We start from the raw sequence: 26,685 nt of genomic DNA on the forward strand, positions 1-26,685 counted from the left end.
ATGACGAAAGAAACAATGGAAAATTTATCACAAAATATCTCTCTTATGACATAGATACTTTTTCAAAGTTTTATTTAAATCAAACGAGTATTATAATAAAAAAAAGAGAAAACTCTGATTCAAGAGGTGGCATCAATTCAGGAAGTTTTTTAAAACAGAACAAACATATATATAAACGTTCTTTCAATGGTCACATTCAGCAGAACATTTATTTTGCAACTGTTGGAAGTTTTCTAAGCTCAGATTTGTCCGATGACAAATAGATTAAGACCGATAAGACAATATTAATTTAAGTAAATAAGTGGATATACGTGCATAAATAAAATAATTTATTTTGTGCAATAATTAGTATACAATATAAATTTAACTCTTAAAGTGTATACGTTTTTTTCGGTACATTCTAAGCGTATACGTGGGACTGTCACATTCAACGCTATTTTTCCTTATCGTAAAGTATTTTAAAAAATCTAAAAAAAATTTATGAAATATCTGTCTACATTGTAGTTGACGACTGTATAGTTATTTTGAGATAAACATCGTTATATTTAATATCTTCTAATAGGCTTGCAAGTTTTACAGTTACGAGCAGATATATCACTTTGGCTCGGACGCCGTAGACCCACGTATACACGTTAAGGGTTAAATGTTTCAACAAAGGCTGTGAAAGCTATTATTTATATAGATAAAGCAAATTATAATTTTAAAAGGAAAAATTTAACAATAGTATATTGTGCACCAAGGTGCACACGATATTTTTCACAACATTTTTACGGAAATGTTCGACGGAATTTGGCAAGATTGCAAAATTTCGATGACGAGAATGCTTGGAGACTGATACCCTCTAAAGACGCGTTAGTCATGGTTGACTTTTGATATCATAATGTTATTAATACTAATTATAAACTAATTCGTTCTCGCTATTTGAGGCATTATCATCAGTTTCATCGCTACCATCACGGCTGTTCCCGCTATTATTTTCAACTTGCAGCACATCTTGTCGATTTTGGAATCGTTGCTTTGAAGACCTCAACGCTTCAGTGATAGCCTTCTTGAATACGGCTTGCGTCAATGTGAAATTTTGATTTGCCGCCATTGCTTCTGTACGGACATAAATAATATAAATCAATACAAAAATGTAAATTCGTCTGCTGCAAATCTTCGCAGGTTTCTATAGGGAATATTCGAATTTTCTATAAGTGATGTTTATATATATGAATGTTCTCATGATAAATTGGGATATAAACCTGTAGAGATTTGCAGCAGAAATATATATAGTACAATAGTATATCAATTGTTGGAATAAAAAGCTAATATAAAATATTAGCTTTTGAAGAAAAATACCTTCACAAGCTTTTGCAAAACGTAAATCTTTAAAAACATTCTTTCCTTTGTGACCCGTAAAAGTGAAGTTATGAAAGACCTCGTCATTTGCGGCTTCCTTTAACATAGCATTGGCACAGCTACGTGCTGTGCATCCACCAACGTGGCTAAGATACTTTACCTGCAATAATCAAACAGAATAACTTTATTATAATACTTATGCAATGATTTTTATAACTGAGGTACCGTTCCACAACTCGGATTAACCGAAGTTTAACTCGCTAAACTCGGTTTAGGGCGAGGGAAGCAATCTAAATGTCCAAAATGCAAATTTATAATCCATAAATTGAACTGCCGGATGCAATAACATCTATTTTACTTCAGGAGCCATTAAAAAGTTGTGTTTTTTTAAGTAGTTTCATTTAGTTTTCCTTACAGAATAGTATCATTCAAAGGAAAATAATCAATTCAATATTTGTGAAGCAAAGTTACATGAATTTTGGTGTTCACAAAGGCTTTTTGAATAAATGTTGCTCACGAGGGCACAAAACCTTATAGATTCTTAAAGTAAAAAGATCTATATATATCTTATTCAAATTGACGTTAGCAGTTTTTTAAACATTTTGTTTTTATAGTGCATAAAAACATTTAAAAATAATAATTAAGTTTTATACACTATATGTTTATAAATATTATACATTATTCAATTTTAAAATTTGAGTCTCATTCTATACTGAACAGCATATTCCATAAGAGCAAAGAATGAAAAAAGTAATAGCCTAAGTTATTATTACATCATCAGATATATATATAATTGCATAAATGTTTTTGACTCACAACATTGTCATACTCTTCGTTTGGCAGTCTGTCGAATTTTTTTATGTCTTCTGCAGTCTTAAAAGGAAGGCATATTGGCTTGCACGGGACCTTGACATTTTGTGCAAGAGCAGCAGCCTTGTTCACCCTTCGTACTTCATCCTTAATTATGGATCTTAAAAATATACATGGTGTTTCATAAATAATATATATATATATATATATAATTATACAATATATATATATAATATATACATATATTGTATATATGTATATAATTATCGACTGTTATACAAACTTACCCGAGTTGATCAGTAATCCTTTTCGGCATATCTTGTAATTGCCGTATAATGTCCCTACAATAACATAATAACATTAACAAGTTTAAAAAAAAGTATCTTTACATAATGTAGTACACAATGCAATATTCAATAAACAACATAATATTCTTACTGGATATTCCTTCGAATTACAAACAGATCGTCATCGTTTGGCGACTTTTTTGACGGAGTTGTCAATTGTAACGGTGGAATATTATTCGTAGTTTTGTGGATACGAGTTTTTGAATCTGAAAATTTAAATTGAGGTGTCCAGTGATTATAGTTCAATAATTATACTTTACTTAAAATTTTACTTAAAAATTTTTGATATTAGATATAAATAATAGGATAATTATTATTTCGAAACTTGTGATCATGAAGAAAGAATTTGTTACGATAAATAAATTCAGATGATAAATACGATAAATGTTTCTTACTCTTTAAAAATGAGTCAGAGGAAGCATCATTGGATTGAGGTAAAAAAGTCGATGTGTGATTACGGTGAGACTCTGATTCGTTCATACGTTCCGTTTGGAAAAATGAAAAAATGGAACGGTTGCTACAGTAGGAGGAAGTTTGGCGTTTATTCTGAAGTTGAGGAAATGACATTGAGGCACGGTTAATATGAGAACCTACATGGGCAATGCGGTCAGGTGATGAATGTGGAGTCAGAGAACGGTTCCTGTGAGAATCTACATGGGCAGTACGGTCAAGTAGTAAATGTGGAGTCTGAAAACGACTCCTGTGAGAATCTACATGAGCAGTGCGGTCAAGTGGTGAATGTGAAGTCTGAGAACGATTCCTGTGAGAATCTACATGGGCAATGCGGTCAGGTGATGAATGTGGAGTCAGAGAACGGTTCCTGTGAGAATCTACATGGGCAGTACGGTCAAGTAGTAAATGTGGAGTCTGAAAACGACTCCTGTGAGAATCTACATGGGCAGTGCGGTCAAGTGGTGAATGTGAAGTCTGAGAACGATTCCTGTGAGAATCTACATGAGCAGTGCGGTCAAGTGGTGAATGTGGAGTCTGAGAACGGTTGCTATGTGAAACTAACTTGGTCAAAGGAAATTTACAATGAGAGGAAGAATTAACGTTTAGTAAAGGTTGTGACAATGACTGTTTTGACGTAAGGGTGTTTTGAATATGTTCATTCTGTTTCGGTCGTTTTAAGAAAGAACGACCAGCCAATGATTCGAGTTGTTGAATATCATCCTCAATAGGTCCTGAGTCGTCCAATAAACGCCTTCGGCTAATAGGTGGCTCGTTCTCAGATAAAATAAACTCATCATATGGGATCATATCTGCAAAACGCGCTGGCGGCTTTGTATTCCTGGTTGCTCGTCGTTTCATTCTGTCCAATCTGAGAAAATATAATATGATCACATAGCCATACATATTCACAATAATGCAAATAGAACTATCTTTCTACATGCAACAATCCCAGGTAGCACATATTAGTTTCATATACGTTTTTTGAACGTATACATAGTTTCATAACCGTAAGAACCGTTAAGAAACGTTTGAATAAAATGTTTTTGAAACCATGATTTAAGAAACGTATTTTTTACGTTTCTACAGTTAACAAAATACCTAATATTTGTTAAATTTTTCCTTACAAAATTATAATTTGCTTTATCTATATATATAATAGCTTTAATAGCCTTTTTTGAAACATTTAAATTTATATTGCACTAATTATTGCACAAAATAAATCATTTTATCCATGCACATATATCCACTTAAATTAATTTTGTCCTACCGGTCTTAATCTATTTGTCATCGGACAAATCTGAGCTTAGAAAACTTCCGACAGTTGCAAAATAAACGTTCTGCTGAACGTGGCCATTGAAAGAACATTTATACGTGTGTTCCGTTTTGAAGAACTTCCTGAACTGGTGCACATCAGTAATGCAATTAAGTTAAAGTGAGATAAATATATTTTGTTTCACTTTAACTTATTGCAGAATGTGCACGAATGTGCACTAATGTGCACGAATTGCACGCATGATGTCTCAAAGACGTCATAAACACGTTCAAAAGACGTACAAAGTAGGAATTTTAAATGTCTTTATCTAAATGTCCTTATCATTAAAACAAACGTTTCTATAATAGTTTTTTAAACGTTATTTTATCGGAAAAGAAACGTTCCATCAAACGTTTTTCGAATGGACATTTTTACTCATGAGAAACGTTTCTAGAAATCGGTTATAAAACGTTTCGGAAAAACGCTTATAAAACATTTCTGAAACGTGTATGTGCTATCTGGGTAAGTTTTTTTTCGTAAGTTTTACGTATTTTTCATGTTTTTGTTGTTATATATATAATTTTTTTCATTATTCTATAATTTTGTGTGTATATTTGGCTTTGTAATTCTGTAAGCAACTTTTTTCAATTGTGTGTGTGTGCATTATTTTACCGTATTTTTTGGAGATTATCGTAAAAAATGTTATATGGTTTACAATGAACCATTTTGTTTTTTACTACAGTTATCTGTGTTATAAGTCTTATTAAACTGACTAGTTGCTACAATAAATAATAATGTAAGTGAAAAAAAGTGTGATTAAAAATAATAATTTTGATTGTAAGTTTTAAATAATAAAACATAACATATATAATGTATATGTTGATTAAATATAGAGTTTTTCTTGATAACATATATAATTAAGTTAGCTTTAATTTAAAGTCATACTATCCTATATAACCTTATTTATCATGTCTTATAATTATCTCTTCCCTAAATAAACATTATAAACATATAGTAAGACTAAAATAACACTAACAATTCACTGTATAAAACATGTGGTTTATTGTTAAGAAAGGCTAGGTTCATTGTGTACGCACCCCTGTACACAATAAATTATTTGACATTGTTTTAAAAAAATCGAAATTGTGGCTAAACTTAAAAATGACTTATAAGTCATCTTATACAGTATATATGTAGCCAACTAAATTCGTGAACTGTATGCAAAAACACAGATCTCCAACTCAATAATTGAAAGAGATATTAAGCGTCTGAAATTTACATGGTTCATTGTTGGACTACCCTATATAGTTAGGACCTCTATTAAGCTGGACCCCCCACCAGCGCAAATCAAGTTCGCACTAGGTCAGAAATTTAGTGCTATTTAGGTGCTAATTAAGTGCCCTAGTCCGAATTTTGGTGCTCGAATCGTTTAGCAGAAAATCGCGTAAAAAATGGAGGGGGGGGGGTCCAGCTTGCCATTAAGCTGGTCGACCCCCCCATATCAGAAAATGGTCCTATATAGAAAACAAGTACACTATAATTTAGTGCTAATTAAATGCTCTAAGATAATGATAAAATATTGACAGATTATAACATTTATTTAAATATACCACTATATATTGAGCACAGTACCGTCGTGGTCGACACAAACACTTAAAAAATTTGCTGCATTAATATATTCGTTATTAAAATGATTGAAAACATATATTATCAAAATATTCCCAAATTTCAGTTTATTGCTAACAGTAAAACAATTATGATAATTAACTTAGACCAGCCGTTGGCGCTAAGCACTAAGTTCCGTCACCTGATCGTCTACGAATTAGTTGCTGATTATAGTATTAAAATAATTCTCAGACATTGTACTTTAAAAGGATATCACGATTCAAATTTAGTGCTACCTGCATAGCGTTGAAATTAATTAATTAATCAATGGAGCGCGCGCACAGCGCTCTGTAATTCGTTACAGAATCATCAAAGAATTAGGTGCTCGCGTGATTATGGTGCCGAAATAATCCTGAAACATTGTACTTTAACAAAATATCACGATTCGAAGCGCGCCGCGCTCCATGGATAAATTAATTAATTTCAACCCTATGCAGCTAGCACTAAATTCAAATCGTGGTATTTTCTTAAAGTACAATGTCTCACGATTATTTTGGGATCATAATCACGCGAGCACCTAATTCTTTGACGATTCTGTAACGAATTATAGAGCGCTGCGCGCGCGCTCCATGAGTTAATTAATTAATTTCAACGCTATGCAGCTAGCATTAAATTCGAATCGTGATATCTTCTTAAAGTACATTGTCTCACGATTATTCTGGGACCATAATCACGCGAGCACCTAATTCTTTGACGATTCTGTAACGAACTTTAGAGCGCGGCGCGCGCGCTTCGCGGATAAACTAATTAATTTTAACTCATGGAGCGCGCGCGCAGCGCTCTAAAGTTCGTTACAGAATCGTCAAAAAATTAGGTGCTTGCGTTATTATGGTCCCAAAATAATCCTGAGGCATTGTACTTTAAGAAAATATCACGATTCGAATTTAGTGCTAGCTGCATAGCGTTGAAATTAATTAATTAACTCATGGAGCGCGCGCACAGCGCTCTGTAATTCGTTACAGAATCGTCAAAGAATTAGGTGCTCGCGTGATTATGGTCCCAAAATAATCGTGAGACATTGTACTTTAAGAAAATATCACGATTCGAATTTAGTGCTAGCTGTATAATGTTGAAATTAATTAATTTATCCATGGAGCGCGGCGCGCTTCGAATCATGATATTTTCTTAAAGTATAATACAATGTCTCAGGATTATTTCGGGTTACTGCAGGATTACTGCAGGTGAGAGCTCATTGTCAGATATAATAAGAGGAATAAGTAACAAGGAATTTAACATTGTAATCGCATCTTTTTTCAAGACACAGCTTCTCTCTTTTTCCAAAACACAGAATTCTAGCTCTTTATATGTTCTCCTTTTCTTTTCATGTTGGAGAGAAAAAGAGAAAAGATGAATCATGCAAGAAGTTCAGCTGAAAAAAACAGGCTTTCTAACTTTTGTTCCTTAATTCTTTTATTGTGTCTGACCCTTTATACTGCAGTGATACAACTCTGCATACATTTTTCTATTAGGCCACTATTTCCAACCTTTGTTAACTTCTAACCGACCGTTAACTTTTCAGAATAGCCAATAGAAGTTGGCTATTTTGAAAGCTAACGAACAATTAAATCTAATTCAATATAAATATAAAAATATATATCTCTGACCGGAAATGTGAATGACATGCATTTTTTCTGGAATTTACTAGGGGTGCGTACCGTTTGACGCATTTATGCGTGAAACGGAACGCACCCCTAGTAAATTCCAGAAAAAATGCATGTCATTCACATTTCCGGTCAGAGATATATATTTTTATATTTATATTAAATTAGATTTAATTGTTCGTTAACTTTCAAAATAGCCAACTTCTAGATCACGTGCGAATCTTTACGAAAGATCGTATCGTGTGCTGTTACCTTAGAATTATTTTAAGTAAAATATGTCTTATAATTATTTTATTGGTAGATTAAAATCTTGAAATTACCCAAAATCCGATTAACGTCTACTGTTTCAATTTTCTAATTGTTTATATTACACAATGCGAAAATATAGTGCGATTTATAACGAATGCTGCTAGGCATATTTAAATCTAAATGATAAAATTCCACATGCCCATTCAATATATGACACTTTCTTGTAGTGTAGCTTAATTAAAAAATAAATATATACGATAATAATCATGCAGCTTGACAGTGAGCAAAAAAAAAAGTACGAATATGTGTGCAATGCTGGGCCCAAAAGGTCGTAGGCAATATTAAGGGCGCCGATGCGGGCGTTTACCTCAGCAATTCGTGGGCTGGTTCCGCGCTCTTCCAGGACGACGATCAAATCGAATGTAGTTGCGGCTTCAGCGCCGTGGTGAATCGTCGACTCGCGCACCGAGCGGGTCTGTTCTACGAAGATGAGATGGAGATTACGGGCGTCGCCGAAGCACAGGAAGAAGAAGCACACAAAAGCACCACAGACTATGCAGCTTGATAGCTAGCAAAAGAGTGCGCTCGTGGGAAATTCGCAATTAAGGTAAAGGGTCTAGGTAGGAAAAAGTGGAATGGGAAAGTCTTATAGTGGGAGAGTAGCTCATCATCAAATAGGGTCTGTTTTCTATTGCTGAACTGGCTGCACTAGTTCAGAGTTTATCTTTTTCCTTTTAATGATATAAAGTAAAAAAGATAAACTCTGAATTAGAGCAGCCTGTTCAGCAATGGAAAACAGACTCATAAATATTTTTAACCAAAAATCACGTTCTTTCCTTAAAAAATATATATGTCGGAAAAGAATTAATTCTGGGATACCCTATTTATAGCAGATGTAGGAATTAAACAATAACGCTACGCGTAATGGTTCGCGCAATTTCTAATGCGCACTTTCTTTAATTTATTGATAAAGAACAGGAAAGAAATCCTATATATGACTCTTCCTTTGTACTGAACAGTTATACAGAACAAGTTTTTGATCTCGTTTAGTAAGATGAGAAAACAATATATTTGCATTATAACGCTTCGTGATTGCTTTACTCAGGATTAAGTACTACGCGCGCTAATCGATAACATAATCACTTTTAATATTTCTTGTTTACGGGAAACGTCTAGTTAAAATTCGGTATAAGACAAGATTCGGTCTCTTACGTATTTTTGACACAAGTTAAAAGTAATTTGCTAATACTATGCATATAAAATATTGTGGAAATAATATTACATTCTCCTGGTATATATAGCTGCAACTTTGTCAGAATTAATTAAACAATATTGGGTACTGAACACTTATATTTGAACTTCATTTTACGACAATTTGTACCATTGTAACGTTTAATTTGGTTAACTGAACAGCAACTTCTCCTCTATCATGGTATCATGAGTTTAGAACTTAAATATGAATGGACTATGCAGAATAGTCCAGCAGTTAATTGAGAAATGCGTTAATGAGCCATCGTAGAACTCGAGAGAATTGGAACAATCATCTTCGGAGCAATCGATTGCTTAGAAAGAATTACATTACATCATCAATATGTCCTTACGCTAGACATGCATTTTGCTGCCTTTCAACAATCTCATACATGTAACAGCGACAGTTTGTAAGCGCTTTTGCCGTTTATCATCCCAGTAATTCTTACATTATCATTTGATTTTCACCAAAATAAATCACAAGCAATTATCATTGTTAATATAATATTGGTCGCCCTTAGCCAATTCTGCTAATTCTTATAATTACAACGAATGTTACATTATGAGATTATTGATCAATGATCCCTATCACCATTTTGTACGAAAAGGTTACTCCTCTGTAGAGATTTACAAACGTATGTAACAGATGATGTTGGTTAAATGGCGCCTTCTTGTAGCAACGCGAAGAAACGATTTCGAGAAAGCCGTGTTTAAATAATTTATAATCTCAAGTATTCATATTGCTTTTTCTCGAGCGTGCATCTTGGCATTTGTCACAAATCGTCAGTAACATAATAAATGCATCAAATACATTGGATGTACGAATTATTCACAAAGTTTAATAGAAAATGTGATGTAACTTGATATTTCTTTACAAGAGAATGTAAACTGTACTTATCACGGTTCTCAATATCTCAATATTCTCTGGTTGAAATTCAGTCTTATAAACAAAAGGAGTTATCTACATACTTAAAGCAGAGTATCTTTACAGAGAAAGAGAGAGAGAAATCATTATGTCTTATATTACATTCTTGAATTATTGGGTACAGAAACGACCCTTTGCAATTAAATTAAAACTCTACTGAAAACTTAAGCTTTTATTTCGATTATTTACCGAAGATTGGAAGATGTAAATGTCTTTTTAAAACACATATGTTTCTGGCGAATGTTAGGGAAGAGATTTTGCCTTTCTTTTTTTTCATATAATAAAATGTTTGAAACTTTGTGTGTATACAATAGTTGCAATGCATTTTTTAAATAATACTTTAGACATTTAAATCTAAAACAGCTGGAATTTATTATTGCAAAATACAATAAAATATAAATACATGAACAAAGAATCTTATAAAATAATGTGATGTAATAAAAATGTAAAACATTTTTTAAATAATACTTTAGACATTTAAATCTAAAACAGCTGGAATTTATTATTGCAAAATACAATAAAATATAAATACATGAACAAAGAATCTTATAAAATAATGTGATGTAATAAAAATGTAAAACAACGGCAGTAAATCGATAGAATATTTGCATTTTTTTCCATAACGTGATCTGTGCGCTGAATTGAGCGAAGAGCTATCTCGAAATTAATAATAAATTAAATAAATTAAATATAGAAGATCGATGCAAGATGATCTCGTGGAATTTCAGAGAAAGGCAAAGTCTTTTTACAAAAATGCATACATTACTTATATAATGCTCATCGATCGGCGGTAGCGTTTTCTAGTACTAGTTATAACAGGAACCGATACAGGAGCCGGAGGTGTTACAGGCGTAACTGGCGTTATCGGTGTAAGAGGAGTTAAAGGAGTTTCAGCCATTTGGGCTGAAGAGGGGGGCCTGAGCTACCAAATGTAATTTTCGGTTTGTGGAGCTCGCATTACTCCCACGCCTCCGCCAAGCCTCCTGTAATTCATACAACCACATAGTTTCCATTGATTCTGTTCCGGATCGTATACTTCAATTGTTTTCAGATACGCAGTTCCGTCGAATCCGCCTACCGCATACAATTGACCGTTTACTACCGCTAGACCCACCTGAAATACACGATGACGATTGTTAAAATCTGATTTATCATTTTATAATTGCGGTTAAATTTTGAAATAATTCAAATATTGATGTTGTCTATTACACGGACAAATCATCTAACTGCTCTTTCATATATTTTCATGTTTTAAGATATCTATAATCCTTATAAACAAAAAAAAACTTACTCCACTTCTCCTAGATGTCATCGCTACTATAGGACTCCAGGAATTCGTATGCGGATTATAACGTTCCGCGCTGGAAAGCTCCATACAATCGTCTCGTCCTCCCACAGCATAAATTACATTATTAAATACAGCACAGCCTAGATGTTTACGTCTCGTAGACATCGGGGACACTTGGGACCATTTGTTCTGTCTTGGATCGTATCTTTCGACCGTATTAAGAGGTGACTGTCCATCAGACCCGCCGATGGCATATAAATAACCTCCGAGCACGGCAACCGCCACTCCCAACCTTCTGGTAGTCATTGGCGACACTTTAGACCATTTGTTTTCTTTAGGATCGTATCTGCGAAGTTAAATATATCGTTACAAAGTGCTAATACACTATTTTACATATTTGTATATGTATTTGAACATTTGTCAGAAAATAATTAACATAGATACTTACCTTTCCACGTGATTAAGGCATTGCACTCCATCCTGGCCGCCAACTGCGTACAGAAATCCATCCAATACAGCAACACCCACGCTGGTCCTGCAGGAAGTTGTAGGAGCGACGTCGCAAGACCACTGATTCGTTTGTGGGTCGTATCGCTCGATGCTATTTAAGTAGCTTTGTCCGTCATGCCCGCCGACCGCGTATAACAAGTCATTTAACACCGCTACGCCCACTCCGCATCTCCGTTTGCTCATCGGTGCGACCATTTTCCAATCGGCAGTATTAGGATCAAATCTCTCAACGCTGGCAATAGCGTCACCTGAACACCATCCACCAACAGCGAACAACACCTCCCCCCGTCTTGTAGGTTTCCTGGGTCTCGTCCTAGGTCCCTGCATCAATGGTCTTTCTTGCGGCAAAAGTAGGTAATTCTTCGCTTCATCCACGAGATCTCTGCAAGCATCATCAGAACGAACCAATAGATCCGATCCGACGGTGCCGACTAAAAATTTTGGGCTGAGTAGTGGCAGTCGCACGTGCTGTAAGACTTGTGCCAGATGTTGCCTTCTCTCCGTGACATTGTATTTCACCCAATTCATCACGGCGCTAAAAACCTGCTCCTCCGTACGTACGTTTAATTCATCCGATGAAATAATGTCTACCAACTGTCCGACAGGTAGCAACAAAAATTCTTCGCTCTCCATTACCTACAAAGTATATAATAAAAGCAATAAATATCTCTAAATCGGAAAGTAACAACTAACGCCATATTTCTTGAACGTGTCATACCTCTTGGAAATTATGTTGAGTAAATTTATCGGCAATACGCAGAAGTTCGCGGCACGAGTGGGTATCCGCGAACGCCCGAATACCCAAGCAATTTGATGGATCTAATTGGCGTTTGAGAAATTCGCAACATATATCTTGAATTTCTGCTAATTGAAGAAGGCACGCTGCTGGAAGGAGAGTTTGAACATTAGCTTCTTCGACGATAATGTGAGAAGTGTAACAGAAGTCTATGAGTAACTCCATAGCCATTTCGTCTATGTCGCGTATCGTTACTTCAGTCTGTCTAGATTCCGCCAGCTCCCCAGTAAACATGGCCCTGAAAGAATAGAGAAAGAGAGACATAGAATTTGTCATAAGATTACGCAATTCGCTGCATACGTTTAAATACAAAGAAAAAAAATATCAAACGCGCGTTTGCGCCATTATATTATTATTACCTGAAGTATGGGCTACATGCTGAAAGGATGACGCGATGGGCGAATATCTTTCTGGAGCCGACATTGAGAACAACGTCGCACAGCTCCCGATGACGACGTAGAACATTAAGCTCGGTTAGCGTCGCGCGAGGATGCTTCTCAGAGGTATGACTGAGGCGTGCTGGGGAGGGAGCGCGTTCCACGACTATTTCACCCATCCTCTGCGAGGATGGGGCGCCCGCAGCCACTCTCCCCGAGGCACCCCTAGTCCCCCCGGCTAGCTGGAGGCGCAGCGGGGGTGACGCCCAGCCCCACACGGAATCTATCTGCAACACCATTCACCAACCACCGCAGGTCTCAAATGTGCCTGCAGCAAGTCCCCTAATGTTGTGGTTTCCCTAGAGCGACAAGATGTAACTTTAATGTCATGTGTAAATACATATTCCTAAGTAAATAAGATATTTGTTAATTATTGCTTGTGTAGATTAAAGTAATTTGAAGTAAGATACTGATAAAAATTAGGAAAGAGGGTTAAAAAAAAATACATACATAAAACATATTCTAACTTCTACGAGAGGTACCAAGGCTTTATATAACCATGTGAATCATTCAGAGCAGTGATAAGTGCGATCCTTCTTTGAAATAGCGTGTGTGTAGACGGTGTCTCATCTGACATCGCTTTATGTTTCTTTCTAGCAAATATATCTCCAGGCATACCAGATTACATTTTTGTGATTTGAAAGCCTTCACACATTGTTAGTTAAAGCTTCTGAAAGCTCGCATGCACTCCACATTCAAAATCCAAACAAACATAAAGAGAAATGTGTGTATAGACGGCAGCTTCCCACTGAAATTTCCAGGGAATGGACAATGCAAAGTGCGAGAGACCGAGACGAATGTTTACGTCGCGGCCACGATCGAAAACAGGCTGCGAATGTAACGTCTCGCGATATCTCTGGAGCACCCTCGCACCTCATCATAAAAGAGGTTCGTGAGGGACGCAGGTGCAAGAAGCATGTCGCTCGCGAGGAATGTGTGTGCAGCGGAGATCAGGATTACCGCAGGTGTGTACGCACTTTCGTTCGCTTTCCTCGGACCGCCAGGCGATATCAATGAGAGAGGGAGGGAGAGAGAGAGAGAGAGAAAGAGAGAGAAATAGAGCTGTCAAAGCTCTGTGTGCTCGCGGTCTTCGGTTTCGGTGCTCGCCGACGTTTTTGTGTCAGCGTGGCTGCCCGTCGCGTAACATCGGACGATTCGGACGTCGCCGACGGCGCCGTTGGCGTTTGCGATCGTAGTCAAAAACACACTGCCGCACTGCGAACTATCACGAGGATGCTCTCATTTTGACGTTTTCCCGTGACGATGCATCACGGTGCGCGTCTCTCGTACCCCAACCGCTGTCGTGAACTCGCCTCGACTCGACCCAACTTCCATAAGATAGAGGGTTGGAGAAGGAGGCACACTCTCGCACTCGATATCGCAATTATGCCGAGTCTCGATATTTCGATAATCGAATACTTCGATAGAATGTGAATCGATCCAGACAGCACAAAATATTTATGATAAATATATTTATAAATATTTTAATAATTTATTTTCCAAAAATATGTAGTAAATATTTCATAAAGATTTTGGAATAATACAAACATTATTACTAACAATATGTAAAATATATTTTAGAAATATATTGAAAAATATTTCTTGTATATAAATTGAAATGTTTTTTGATATTCTTTAGCAATATAATATAAATATTTATTATAAACATTTCAATCCATGTTAGATATATCTCTGTGACAAATATTGAAATATTATTTTTGGAAATATTCCATTTGACTTGCATAGTATCACACGTGATACAAGATCAAAGTTTCATATTCAAATATCTCGTCATTATTATAGTAGAACGTGATGAATACGAAACAAATTGATTTCGGGACGACTGGCATCGCAATTTATTTAATTAGTAAGTAAAACCTATATCAACCCTGTGTATTTATTCCTTATAATACATTTAACATTTAACCATCGCGTAGATTCGGCATTCGCACATTGACGATCTATTAGAACGCATATTTCGCAAGACTTATTCGGCCGAAGATGTTTTGCGTGAATATTCAATAAAGTGATTATACGATATATAGGTATTGCAAATATTGCAGATATCAACTTTCAAAAATTTACAATATCAACTTGTATATTTAACTAATATCTAATATCAGGATCATAAAGCAAAAAAATGACTGCTATATGAAGCAAGCGTATAGCATTTATTGTTGAAATGAGAAAACGCGAAAGTAAAAACGGGACGCGTAGTGACGCCGCGCGCGCGGCGAGGGCGCTTTTTTGACGCGTGAAGTTGCCCGCGCGGAAACGAAGCCGCCGCCATATTGATTACGTTCTCCTTCCATTTCCAGAAGGCGGCCGACACGGAACGAATCGGCTCCCGAACGAGTGGCGTCGCGGCTCATTTTAATCGGTAAGTATAACACATATTAACCTTGTATGCATTATATTCACTGCGGTATCTATCGCGCAGTATAGATTTATAGCTCGGGTGTTGATATTTCCTGAAAATACGTACATACGTATTCCGCGGTACTTGTTCGGCCGAAAGCGCGCATCGCGTCGCGCGAGCAATCGCGAAATTGACGATCGCATTTTCGAGTGTCGCGAATATCGCGGATATTTGCCAAAAATATTAATACGCTATTCGCTAGAAAATATGTAAAATAACAATCGCAATAATAGGCGAGCTTGTAATATTTGATTTTCAAGTTTGGAAAATTCCTGATCGCGAAGTTGAGAGTGGGATGTGTAGCGACGCCGCGCGCCGCGGCGCCTATCGGCGTGAGAAGTTGACCGCGCGCGAGAAACGAAGCGCCACCGCCATATTAATTACGTTCTCCTTTTCCAGAACGCGACGAATACGAGACGGATCGGTTCTGGAACGAGTGGCATGACTTATTTAATTGGTAAGTATGTAACATGCATTAACTTTGCATTTCACATTTATTGCAATATCTATCGCGAAGTATAGATTCGGCGCTCGGATATTAATATCCCAGCGAGAAATGACCCATCGAATCGACGTCGATTCGATGGGTCATTTCTCGCTGGGATATATGATAATCCGTTCGAATGCGTATTTCGAAAGCCTTGTTCGACCTATTGTAAGATCTATCGCGCGAATCAATCTAGTGACGCCGCGTCGCTTTTAGCACCCGAAAAACCTTTTACGTCATCTTACATTTCGTTGCACTTTTATTTGAAATATCGTTGATATATATCGAATGTGCCATAATTTCTTCTACATTTATTTCTCCGCTGTCGCAATATAATTAAGTACGCGTCGCGTGTGATTAATATATGTCGAGAGTATCATACAAAGTATATGGCAAAGCCGCGCGATGATTGTATTTTAGTGATTACTTTAATCGCGTTCAATTGCAATAAATATTTTATTTGTTTCAGGAAACAGATGTGAGTGCCGAAGAAATAACAGTGCGGAAAGAAGGGATAAGAGCCGGAGCCGAGAGGAAGCGAGGACCAGATGTAACAATTAAATAGCGAGGTGAGCATTTCATAATCTATAATCTTCTATTAATTGTTATAACTGATAGAAATAAATATTTATTTGCGCAGTATTGTTTTCAGATCACTGTGTAATATAATAATGTATTGCATGTTTAATACATTGTTTAATAAATAAAATATCTTGGATCATATTTTGAGATTTTTGTAATATTTAATAAATTATTTATGGACATAATTAATATTAATAAATATGTATAAATTATTAATTGTTAATATATATAAAATATTTTTAAATAATTAAAATTTATAATAGTTTAAATTATATCTAAAAAAACATAGTTGATATCTAAAAAAAACATTTTTATTAAGACCTTATTCTTTTATTAAATATTTATTTAAATTACGAATAAAGTAATACTTGAGTATAAAGTTGTTCTTCCATATATTTATTTTAGACATTATTTTTATTTGAATTTTTTTGTATGTCACAGATCAGTCATCTTGTATATGTATAACTCGTCTATTGTGTAATGCAAATAAAAAAGAGGGTCTGGATGATAGAACTCGAGAGGAGGTCTATGATGAGAACTATCGATGTGCCGGCGGAGTAACCTTGCGGTAAGCATTATTGTTTACTTGTGTAACATTAGTTGTTTTATTATAATAATTTAAAGATAATAATTAGAGAAAAAAATAATCTGAAACTAAATTTATTCCTATACAGATCCTTTTGAAAAATTTATAATTATTTTGATAGATATTTAATTAAAAAGCCGTAACAAAATTCTATGCATGTAACAATTATCTTTTGAATTATTGATTATTTTTGAGCGCCGTTTTAATTGAATCTTATATTTGTATTACAGAATTATCGTAGCTATGGCTGACAACTCCACTGTCGATCGGTGAGTGACAAACAACGAAACAACATTATTAATAAGGTAATGAATCTACGAAAATTGTATAAGATTATATTTACATATAATTATAATTGTACTAAAAATAAATACAGAACTACATGGATCCGTTATCTTAAAATAAATGGGCTATAAATGTTTATGACAGATATTTTATCTCGGACTTGTTTTGTATTACTTATTAATTTGGTGTGCTAAAATGTGCTTGAGGCTGCACTCGCACAGGTACACAGAAAGAATAAATAGAGAGTAATGATTATATTTAACTATTTATAAAAATAGAATTAAAATGAGGATCAAATACGTTTAAAAGTTATTAAACTATACTTGTTTCAAATACATTAAAAATAATATATCGAATTTGTTGACTTAAAAGAATGTAGAAGTAAAATTTTTCTTTCCTAGACAATAAAACTCAGACAACAGAAATCAGAAAAAGATACTTATATCTAGAGTTGTATCTTACAATTCATAAAAATAAATAGTTAAAGAGCTTATTTTTCTAAAGATCTTTTTCGGAAAACGTATAATTATTGAAATAAAAATATCTACTTGAATAATAAATAAGAAGTTTGATGCGCGTAAGAATTATTTAATATCAAATCATTTATTTATATGCTTCAGAAGAAAACGATGCGGGAAGTGTCGCATCGAGGGAGCTGACAACCCGAGAGGACAGTCTGAGAGGAAGAGGAGGCCTGGGAGAGGCGTCAGGTGCCAGCGGAACAACTTTGTGGTAAATATTATTTTTTATTTTGTATAAAAGTATTTTTTTGTTTATCCTTTTTGTTTCACCATAATTTAGAAATAATAGTTAGAAAAAGAGGAGTAATTTAATAGTTTATAAAAATTGATTCTTGTAAAGATTATTTTCAAAAAATGTATAATTATTTAAATAAATATCTAATTAAATAATGAATAAAAAGTTTGTTGCCATAGAAATTATGTTTTAAAATATTGGGTTTTTTTAAACACCGTTTTAATATGAATTTTATATTTGTATGTTACAGAATCAACGTAGCTACGTGGCAGATATAATTCCGCGGTTGCGCATCGGGGTCGGTGAGTGATAAATTAACATATTTATTGAAATAACAGATGTGTGGCAATTAAATTGTTAAATATACGTATCATATGTATCCAGAAATGTATGCAATTTGATAACAAAGTATTGCTTCTTAAGATGAAAATTATGGGCATAGCACGGACATACACAAAGACTTTATTGGCAGTGCCAGAAAATGTATATGCCAAGTAGTTCCAATGTTGAAAATAGGTGCGAGTGGCATATCAAGCAGTCCAGTAAAACGGTAAGAGCCTAAGTAGAATGGCTGATTCATAATTTTAAGACAATTAATGTTTTATGTTTTAAATCTTTGTTTTTATAATAGTAACACACAATACTTGTCTTGTGTGACACAAGGGATATTGTGCGTTACTAAAAACAAAGATTTAAAGCATAAAATATTGTCTTAAAATTATAAGTCAGCCATTCTGCTTAGGCCCTAACAAGCAAAACGCCGCGGCGCTGGCGTAGCCGCTCTCAGGTTTCTCTCTGGTTCCAATATTCACTGTCGTTAACTAAAAATGTTTAGTGTACGCGACGTAACTATAGATTTTATTGAGAGTGCATATTGGAACGCAGCCCAGAGAGAAGCCTTTTCTCTGACGAGGGGCCGATTTTACTATCTTCGGTTAACTCGGCCAATTAATTTTAAGAATTGTCGCTGTATATAAAGCTTAAAACTGATCATCTCTATCCTAATTTCTTGGCTGTCAAAAACCTATATTGCTATTGCCACGTAGAAGCATTGCAAATGTTTGAAAAGCATGTGAGCTTGTAGTTTTCTTCTGCTGTTTTGTTGCGAGACAGTTTTTGAAGTTTACTGTTGATAATTCTGGGGATTTAATCGGGGCCACTATTTCCAACGTCTGTTAACTTCTAACCGACCGTTAACTTTTAAGAATATGAAAATTTAAGTTGGATATTTCGAAAGTTGACGGTCGGTTAGAAGGTGAAAATACTGGCCTTCGGCCGATTACGTTAACTGGAGGTAAATAATGAGAGAGCGTTAACATTATCGATTGTCGATACAAACTTTTCGACCGTCAACATATATAAATATCTGAACACCTAAATTTATAATATTGCAATAGTAAATTTATGATTTTTTATTATATAAATACTTCATAAATAAGCTTTTATATTGACAATTTAATTGTTATATTATTATTTATATTGTCTCGCAAAACTACATTTTTTCTACTTATCACTGTCATAGATATTTAAATTTGAACGATAAATAATATACACATAATATATATAATTTCAAATAAAAGATTAATTTATTAAATTTAAATTTTTTGCAATATACATTTATAATTATATTTTAAAATTTTTTACATAAAATATAATTTTGTTAACAAATTTTCATTATTGCTAACATCTGTTTCCTCCTGCACTTTTCTATAAGTAAATTTTGTAACATATATAATATATATATATTAGAAATGGCACAAATTAATTAATTAATTTTGATTTTGATTGAAATATACAACGATACCGATTCGTTATTCATTGTTGCGGCACTTCTGATATCTGATGTAAAGTGCAATATTACCATTTATTTAACTTTTTGTCACACTTTTTCGTCTTTATACTTTCACCACCATGTTAGTCGAATCTACTTGGAGACCAGTCGTTCTTGCGACAGACGTGACGCGATTTGTAAACGTACATAGCATCTCTCAACGGTGAAAGCGTCAATCATTCGCATATTATTGGCCATCACAATCATCCTTTCGAGATTTCAGAATTTATATATGGGTATGCACAACACGGGGAAATAACATTAATTTATACAAACATACATATATATACAAAATGCATATTTCGTCGATTATTTATCATATACATATGTACATTCGTTATATACATTTATTACACATGTGTATAAAAAACGTTGATTACATATAACGTACATATTTCCCGTTTCATGTGTAACTACCGCGGGAGAAATGAAGGAACAAGAAAGAGGGTGCGCATGTGTGTTCCAGGAATTATATTACAAGACAGAGAACATTGACTTTTGTTAATATGATACAGATGTATCATGTTATTAATATTTCTGAAGTATAATAATGTATCATCTAATAATACACTGAGAAAAAAAAGCTGTTGCTTCAATTAAAGTGCTATCACGGGGTGCCAAAAACATAAATAGTTTATTCAATTGTATTATTTATTAGACCCAATATCTGGATTATTAAATCAATAATTAAATTATTGGTTTAATAATCCAGATATTGGGTCTAATAATAATACAATTGAATAAACTACTTATGTTTTTGGCACCCCGTGATAGCATTTTAATTGAAGCAACAGCTTTTTTTCCCTCAGTGTATCATCTGCTTTATTTCAACACGTAGACAGAAAAGAGTTTATTAAATATTTCTTTCTCTTTTGTAATCCTTATTCCATCAAGAAGTTGAGCACTGTTAAATTCATAGTGTTAAATAACATGCAATTTGAATCATTTTTAATCATTCCTATAGGTCACTACTGCTCTTACTCGCAATATCTCGTCAATTTAACTAAAACGACGTTAATTTAACTAAATCAATGGAGTTAAAATAATACTGTTTTGTGTTAAAATAATAAATTTCGACAAACATATAGTAGTTAATAATAACAAAATGTTATTTAACTCAAGATATTGATTTAAATAACTTTCATCCTTTAATATTGAACAGTGAGGGAGTTGAGGGAGACATTATTGCGCAAATTTTCTTAACGAACACAACAAATGGACAATGCGATCGGAAAAGTCTATCTACTCGAGAAAGCAGATAAAGAAAGAAAAAGAAAAAAAATAGCATTACAACTTTTTATCGTTCATTATCGAGCACGGCCGATATCTGCGGCGGTCGGTGCACGATATAATTTTCATTTCTCCATATGACAGAGAACACGAACGCGTTTGAAACGCGAAACATAACAATGCGCGTCGTCGTTTCATTGCTTGTATATCGAAATAACTCGGTCGTATAGTCCTCCCTGGGACACGTGTGCATACCGCGAGCACCGTTCGTTAGTACGTAGTCGAGCGATAAAACGACGCCGCCGTACGTCGTCATCGTACCTGCAAAGCGTTTGTGAAACATTAAAAGCCGCAATATGCGACGTTGTCGCCTAATGACGCCCCTCGAGACGCCCGCGCCGCCGCCACGATAATTATTAGCGCGACGGCTTTATTGACGGTACACCGGAGAATACGCTCTCCTCGTCTTTCTCTCTCTCTCCCTCACTGTGGTGGTACGTTATAATTCTGCGCGATGCGACGACGTCACTTTTGTTAATGTCGCACGGGGAATACGGCGATAAGGCGCGCCGACACCGCGCGGTTCAACAGAACCGCTGCTCGTTTGCGCCGCATTAATCTAGAATTCAGATACATTCGATATATCTTGTTTAATGTCTCGTTTGCTTCTTCTTTTCTCTTTCCAATTCTTCGTATTTCGACGCTGGAGAAAGTACGCTGCTTGCGTAAAATTATAACGAAACTTCTACGTGCGATATTAAATTTGGAATTAATGTTGGGTACAATGCTATTAATCTCTCAGGAATATTAAAATATTTTCTATAATTACAATTACTATATATACACATATATAACTTGGAGTGTAAATTAATAAGAAAGGAACAGATAAAGAGAGCCTTTAGCTACTCTAATATAATATCATTGTTTTAAGTAAAAAATGAATAAATCCTTAGGTTATATGTTAGTTCCTTTAATTTCATAATTTTCTAACGATTGTCGTATCAAAGATCGGCAATCGTTAAACTCATCAGCATGCAACTTTCAGAGGATTCGTGAGAAATACGTTTGAATAATTTACAACTAAGCAGAATAAACAGGAATGATGGTGCAAATTGATAAGATCGCGGCCATTGTAAAGTAATCGCGTTATTGAGGCGTTTTTATTAAAACCGCCCCTGTATCGATCAGTCCTTACGTTTTTCTTAACTCATTTGTATCATATTGTCCTCATTTGGGAAGGTCTAATATTATTAAGCGCCTGTATATTTATATAGTTCGAACGACACGATTATCTTTGCATCACGTTCTTTAAATTCCTCAAACACAATCAAGACTTGAAGAAATGAAAATACTGAAGAATTTGAAATACTTTCAAAGAAATGATAAATCATGCGAGGAATGAACATAACGCAAATGCAACAAAATTCTTAAATGCTTAAGTAATTAATGCAAAAAGTACGCGCATGAACGTTGGTTTGCTGAACAATTTACAATTAATTAGGCTTCGTGGGTTCTATCATTCGAGGTTCTATCACCGCGGGTATCAGAAACCGCTACACAGGTGTTGCCATTGATTCCCGCTGGGAAATTAACACTAACGCGAGCACTTTACATCACGAAGTCAGACGGTCAGGTGCGCATTGACGTCTCGGCGCTGCGACTCAATGTTGCTCCGACTCAAATAACGCTTTACATTGGATCCGGCATCTCGAAAAGAGTGCTTAATATAAGTGCGCGCGCAGATGAAATGTACTTATGTTATTACAAATGTATAGGCACACTATAAGTTTCACGAAAATTTCACGATAATTGCAGCGAAAGTGTTATACCACGTAGACTGCAGGCGAGTCCGTATACGCATTCATTTTGTGAGGCAGAAATTTGCGCTGTTTAAATGCGCACGAAGTCTATCATTATTTCCGTTGCGAGGTTCGAGGATGCGAATTCAATATAATATTGCGTGTTGCGTAAATCACGTTTCGAAATTTCAATCGCGTGACGTGGCTGTGATCCTTTATTTGATCTGCAACATGCACGTTTCTCCGCTGCCTCACCAAATTTTTACTCAAGCGCGATATTTATAGAATACAGAAATTCTATACGCAATTGACAGACTACCTACGGCTGTTTATATAGTTTTTCCATCTCTCTAGAATATCAATCAATACTTACACAATGTCATACGATTTTAATTGCTCGGTCGACGACGCGCGTCTTATATGCGATGCGTTGTGGTAAGTCGCGACCACGACTGTGACTTTTCTTTACTGACGTGGAAAATGCTTTTTCTCTATACCGCAACTTACTACCGTTATTAGATAATATTCGCTGAAAAAGTAATGAAGAATGACTTCAAGGAAATTGTCAACAGCTAGATAATATAGTATGGTTTGCCATCGCGCAATAGCGGTAAATGTTCGGACGTTTAACTTTGTACAGGTAAACATATCACTCTACGTGTGCGTATAAATATACCTACATACGTATCAATTTTTAATCCTTAAGATATACCGCGAACATTTAAAAACTTGCATTATATTGTGTTATTATAATTTTTTAAACGTAAATAAATAATTCATTTATAACAACTTTGTTACGTATATACATATAGCAAGGCTATAATCAGTGGATTATTTGTTACGTTTAAAAAATTATATTGATATTGCAATTTATTTGTTATAAATACAACTGCTCTCATATCGCAAGATTTCTTTCTCATTTTAGTTGAGCTTGGCTTTTTTAATTCATATTTTAAGATATCCCCGAATAATTACAATAATACTTTCGTACATAAAACTTGTTTAATGTGACTTTTACTAGAATATTTTCTTGTATACGACTCTTTATCTTTCGTGGACGCATTTACTCGGCGAGCGCATGCATTTCGAGATCTCCCTTGATTTCGACTTCAGGGGGAAATCAGGTGCGAACGGCACGGGACGCGAAATCGGCCGAAACGGGAGCGTGCACCGTAAACGTGTAATTGACGCGAAAGCGTAATCGATAGTGCACTCAGCGAACATCCGTGTGGTACGTGTGTACATACACAATGTACGTACGCGCGTGCGGATGCGTCGCGAAACGGTACGGAAGCGAGAGGAGCAGCAGGTGAGAGATAGAGAAATGCGTGAGGGCCGTGCGCTCTCGTGCAGAAAATACGATGCACGCACGCACGCACGCACGCACGCACACACACACACTCACACACACACACATACGTGAGGCGTACGTCACATTCGCGTGCCGGAGACACGTTCTTAATTCCGGGGTCCTTGGAGGACTTAATAATGATAACGACACCGATGTGCCAGAAAAGCTCGATGTAAATCGCGGGGCGTAATCGCGGCCGCTCTCTGTGTAGGTCGCCGCTCGAGTTTATGAAACTGCGAACGCGTGTACAGACTACAGACATGTGTATCGTGCGTCACGTTACCCCGATCACACGCAATGACATCGAAATTCTTAAATGCATGCGAACTTCACCGCGGAAATCCAGTATATTAATATTTGACAGCTAATTAATGGTTCTCTCTTGATGAAGTTCCTGGAAGTCGTAAAGCACAAATATATTTCCAAATACTTTTTTCTTAATATCGCCTGATACTATGATAATATTTTCTAATTATAGTAGCTATATATTTAATTGTTATACCTATAGCAAAAAGCAAGTACGTAAAATGCAAGGCTATAGATTTAAATATTGGAAATTATTTCAAAGATTATATTTGTATACAAAAAATTAAGATGGAACATTTTCTAGTCTCATTTTCGCATAATATATAAGTTCTAAAGATTTTGTTAAAATAATTGTTGTCAACAACAACTCAACTATCTACCTACAGGAAAGAAAAAATTCTGGATTTTTAATAAAACCGTGCTATTATTGCATATTCTATGTGAAAGTTTTTAAATTTGATGTTATAACTAATTCTTATGATTGCGTAAAAATTGCCGAAATACGAGTTACACATATATGAAAATAAATCAATAGTATGATATTTCAGAAATGTGAAAGGGGTCGAAATAGATATGTTTTTACTATAGATGAATAAAAAGTAAATAAAAAATAGCAAGTATGATATTCGATACACATTATACAATATTCAAATCCAATATTTCAGATATAGTTGGTGAACGAGTTAATTCACCTGGGGATTTCTTCAATCTTCTTTCAATGTTCTTTTGAGAATGCGCTTGATTCAACGTCTCGAGACGCAGGTACCAAGACGAACCGTGTAATTTTACGAGGCTTAAACGCGGTTACCGGGTTTCCGCGGCGAATCTGTCCGAGGACAGGCATCATTTGCATTTTTCGTGCGTATCATTATCCGCCTGGAAGTCGCTGTCGAGATTGAAGCCACGAGGGGAAGAAAGAGAGAGAAAGAGCAATGAAGAGAAAAAGAGGATATGTGCGCTCGAGAATGTCGACATCGAACTCTCGACATAGGTGCCGACATTGCGCGAACGTCCATAATTACTGTGAGGTTCGCTGATCGCACCGGTAAATCGTTCAGACTTACGAGTACCTATCGAACACATTGAGAGCTCCGCCGTTGAGACGACTGAGGCAACTAATTTATGTTCTCCTGAAAGAACCCTCGGATCGGGTAATTAATGGAATGTTGCGATTAACGCGAGATTTTCGTGCACCCGAATGTAATATGCTTCTCGTCGTTTACGTCGCAGAATCGTGCAGCTGTTCAACAATGCAACAGTGCCCGAAATTAGTGTGTATTATATAGATCGTCTCTAAAGTAGGCTTCTAAATAATCGATAAATCGACTTTTTATTAAAAACAAACTTATTCAAACGATTCGAGAAGGCGATACAAAGCTGCATATTCCAACAAGCTCGATTAACTTCATATTAGCGTATGATAGACGCCTTGTCACGGATATAGCCGCGATTAATTCAGTTCCACTTTGGGCGTGAGCTTGATAAAGGCTTGCACATTTCTGCGCATGTCTTATTTTTGCCAGTTACGCAAACGTAACACGCACACGTTATTTATGTGCATTATAATCGCATAATAATCGCGTCATACGTTCGTATTATTCACATGCGTGTATTAATTTCACGCGATACAACTTTATTGCGAGGCGCGTGCACCTGTATATCGCACACACGGCTCATCGGCGCGAAAGCGATCGCAGCAACCGGCCTCGATTGAAATTTTCCTTGGAAATCGCTGAAAGAGGCCGAGAGAGAGAGAGAGATAGAGAAAGAAGGGGGAACAGAGAAAGAGAGAAAGAGACAAAGAGGGTAAGAGGAATCCGGCAAAGCCTGCCGCACGTCGCGTCGTGCATAACGATAATGGAGATTACAAACGCCAGTCCGTCAGTTTCTCATTCTGGGAGCGACGTGTGCTTGCGCAATATGATTAAAAGAAGCAGATTATCGTCGACGAGGGGGCACGGGTTGGCGGCCGGCGCGCGGCGCGGCGCGGCGCGGCGGGACAGCGAGGGGCGCCGAGGGGCGAGCTCGCATCGAGCGGAGTATAGACACGAGAACGATCACTTATCGGGCTTTATTAATTTCCTTGATGGGGCCTACGTGTGACGGATTGTATGTCGGAATAAAGCGGCAT

At 35.7% G+C, this 26,685-nt stretch overlaps 2 protein-coding genes and 1 long non-coding RNA gene across 5 annotated transcripts; 1 reads left to right on the plus strand and 2 right to left on the minus strand.

Moving 5' to 3' along the window:
* Nucleotides 1–308: 308 nt before the first annotated feature.
* On the minus strand, nt 309–4,378 carry LOC139772571 (uncharacterized). The gene is made up of 7 exons (XM_071706384.1): nt 4,219–4,378; nt 3,641–3,819; nt 2,590–2,704; nt 2,439–2,492; nt 2,158–2,311; nt 1,342–1,501; nt 309–1,098 (listed from the first exon to the last, which is right to left on the minus strand). The coding sequence occupies exons 2-7, from the start codon at nt 3,807–3,809 to the stop codon at nt 893–895; spliced, it is 858 nt and encodes a 285-aa protein (XP_071562485.1). The 5' UTR covers nt 3,810–3,819; nt 4,219–4,378; the 3' UTR covers nt 309–892.
* Nucleotides 4,379–8,640: 4,262 nt separating this feature from the next.
* Nucleotides 8,641–14,268, minus strand: Dbo (Kelch-like protein diablo). 3 transcript variants are annotated; one of them, XM_071706378.1, is made up of 6 exons: nt 13,900–14,268; nt 12,845–13,221; nt 12,408–12,723; nt 11,628–12,325; nt 11,183–11,525; nt 8,641–11,005 (listed from the first exon to the last, which is right to left on the minus strand). In XM_071706378.1, the coding sequence occupies exons 2-6, from the start codon at nt 13,159–13,161 to the stop codon at nt 10,814–10,816; spliced, it is 1,866 nt and encodes a 621-aa protein (XP_071562479.1). In that variant the 5' UTR covers nt 13,162–13,221; nt 13,900–14,268; the 3' UTR covers nt 8,641–10,813. The 3 variants fall into 3 exon arrangements, with proteins under 3 accessions (XP_071562479.1, XP_071562481.1, XP_071562480.1); XM_071706380.1 differs by having other exon boundaries at nt 13,883–14,268; XM_071706379.1 differs by having other exon boundaries at nt 13,373–14,268.
* Nucleotides 14,269–15,248: 980 nt separating this feature from the next.
* LOC139772590 (uncharacterized) lies at nt 15,249–17,998 on the plus strand. The gene is made up of 6 exons (XR_011718170.1): nt 15,249–15,302; nt 15,741–15,798; nt 16,298–16,397; nt 16,852–16,978; nt 17,227–17,301; nt 17,902–17,998. It is a non-coding gene; the product is annotated as an uncharacterized lncRNA (long non-coding RNA).
* The last annotated feature ends 8,687 nt before the right edge of the window (nt 17,999–26,685 follow it).

Source organism: Temnothorax nylanderi, unplaced genomic scaffold (genome assembly GCF_030848795.1).
Source record: "Temnothorax nylanderi isolate EJ_2023f unplaced genomic scaffold, tnyl_v1.0 TNYL_tig0051_pilon, whole genome shotgun sequence".
Lineage (NCBI taxonomy): Eukaryota > Metazoa > Arthropoda > Insecta > Hymenoptera > Formicidae > Temnothorax > Temnothorax nylanderi.

What these genes read in the sequence shown, in the direction of transcription:
- LOC139772571 (XM_071706384.1), bottom strand. Translation starts at nt 3,809, where the DNA reads ATGAAACGACGAGCAACCAGGAATACAAAGCCGCCAGCGCGTTTTGCA. An exon ending in GTAATTCGAAGGAATATCCA is followed by an intron (nt 2,493 to 2,589) that starts GTAAGAATATTA and finishes ATGTTATTGTAG; the next exon opens with GGACATTATACGGCAATTAC. An exon ending in AGGATTACTGATCAACTCGG is followed by an intron (nt 2,312 to 2,438) that starts GTAAGTTTGTAT and finishes TATATTTTTAAG; the next exon opens with ATCCATAATTAAGGATGAAG.
- Dbo (XM_071706378.1), bottom strand. Translation starts at nt 13,161, where the DNA reads ATGGTGTTGCAGATAGATTCCGTGTGGGGCTGGGCGTCACCCCCGCTG. An exon ending in CTCAACATAATTTCCAAGAG is followed by an intron (nt 12,326 to 12,407) that starts GTATGACACGTT and finishes TATACTTTGTAG; the next exon opens with GTAATGGAGAGCGAAGAATT. An exon ending in TGCCTTAATCACGTGGAAAG is followed by an intron (nt 11,526 to 11,627) that starts GTAAGTATCTAT and finishes TTAACTTCGCAG; the next exon opens with ATACGATCCTAAAGAAAACA.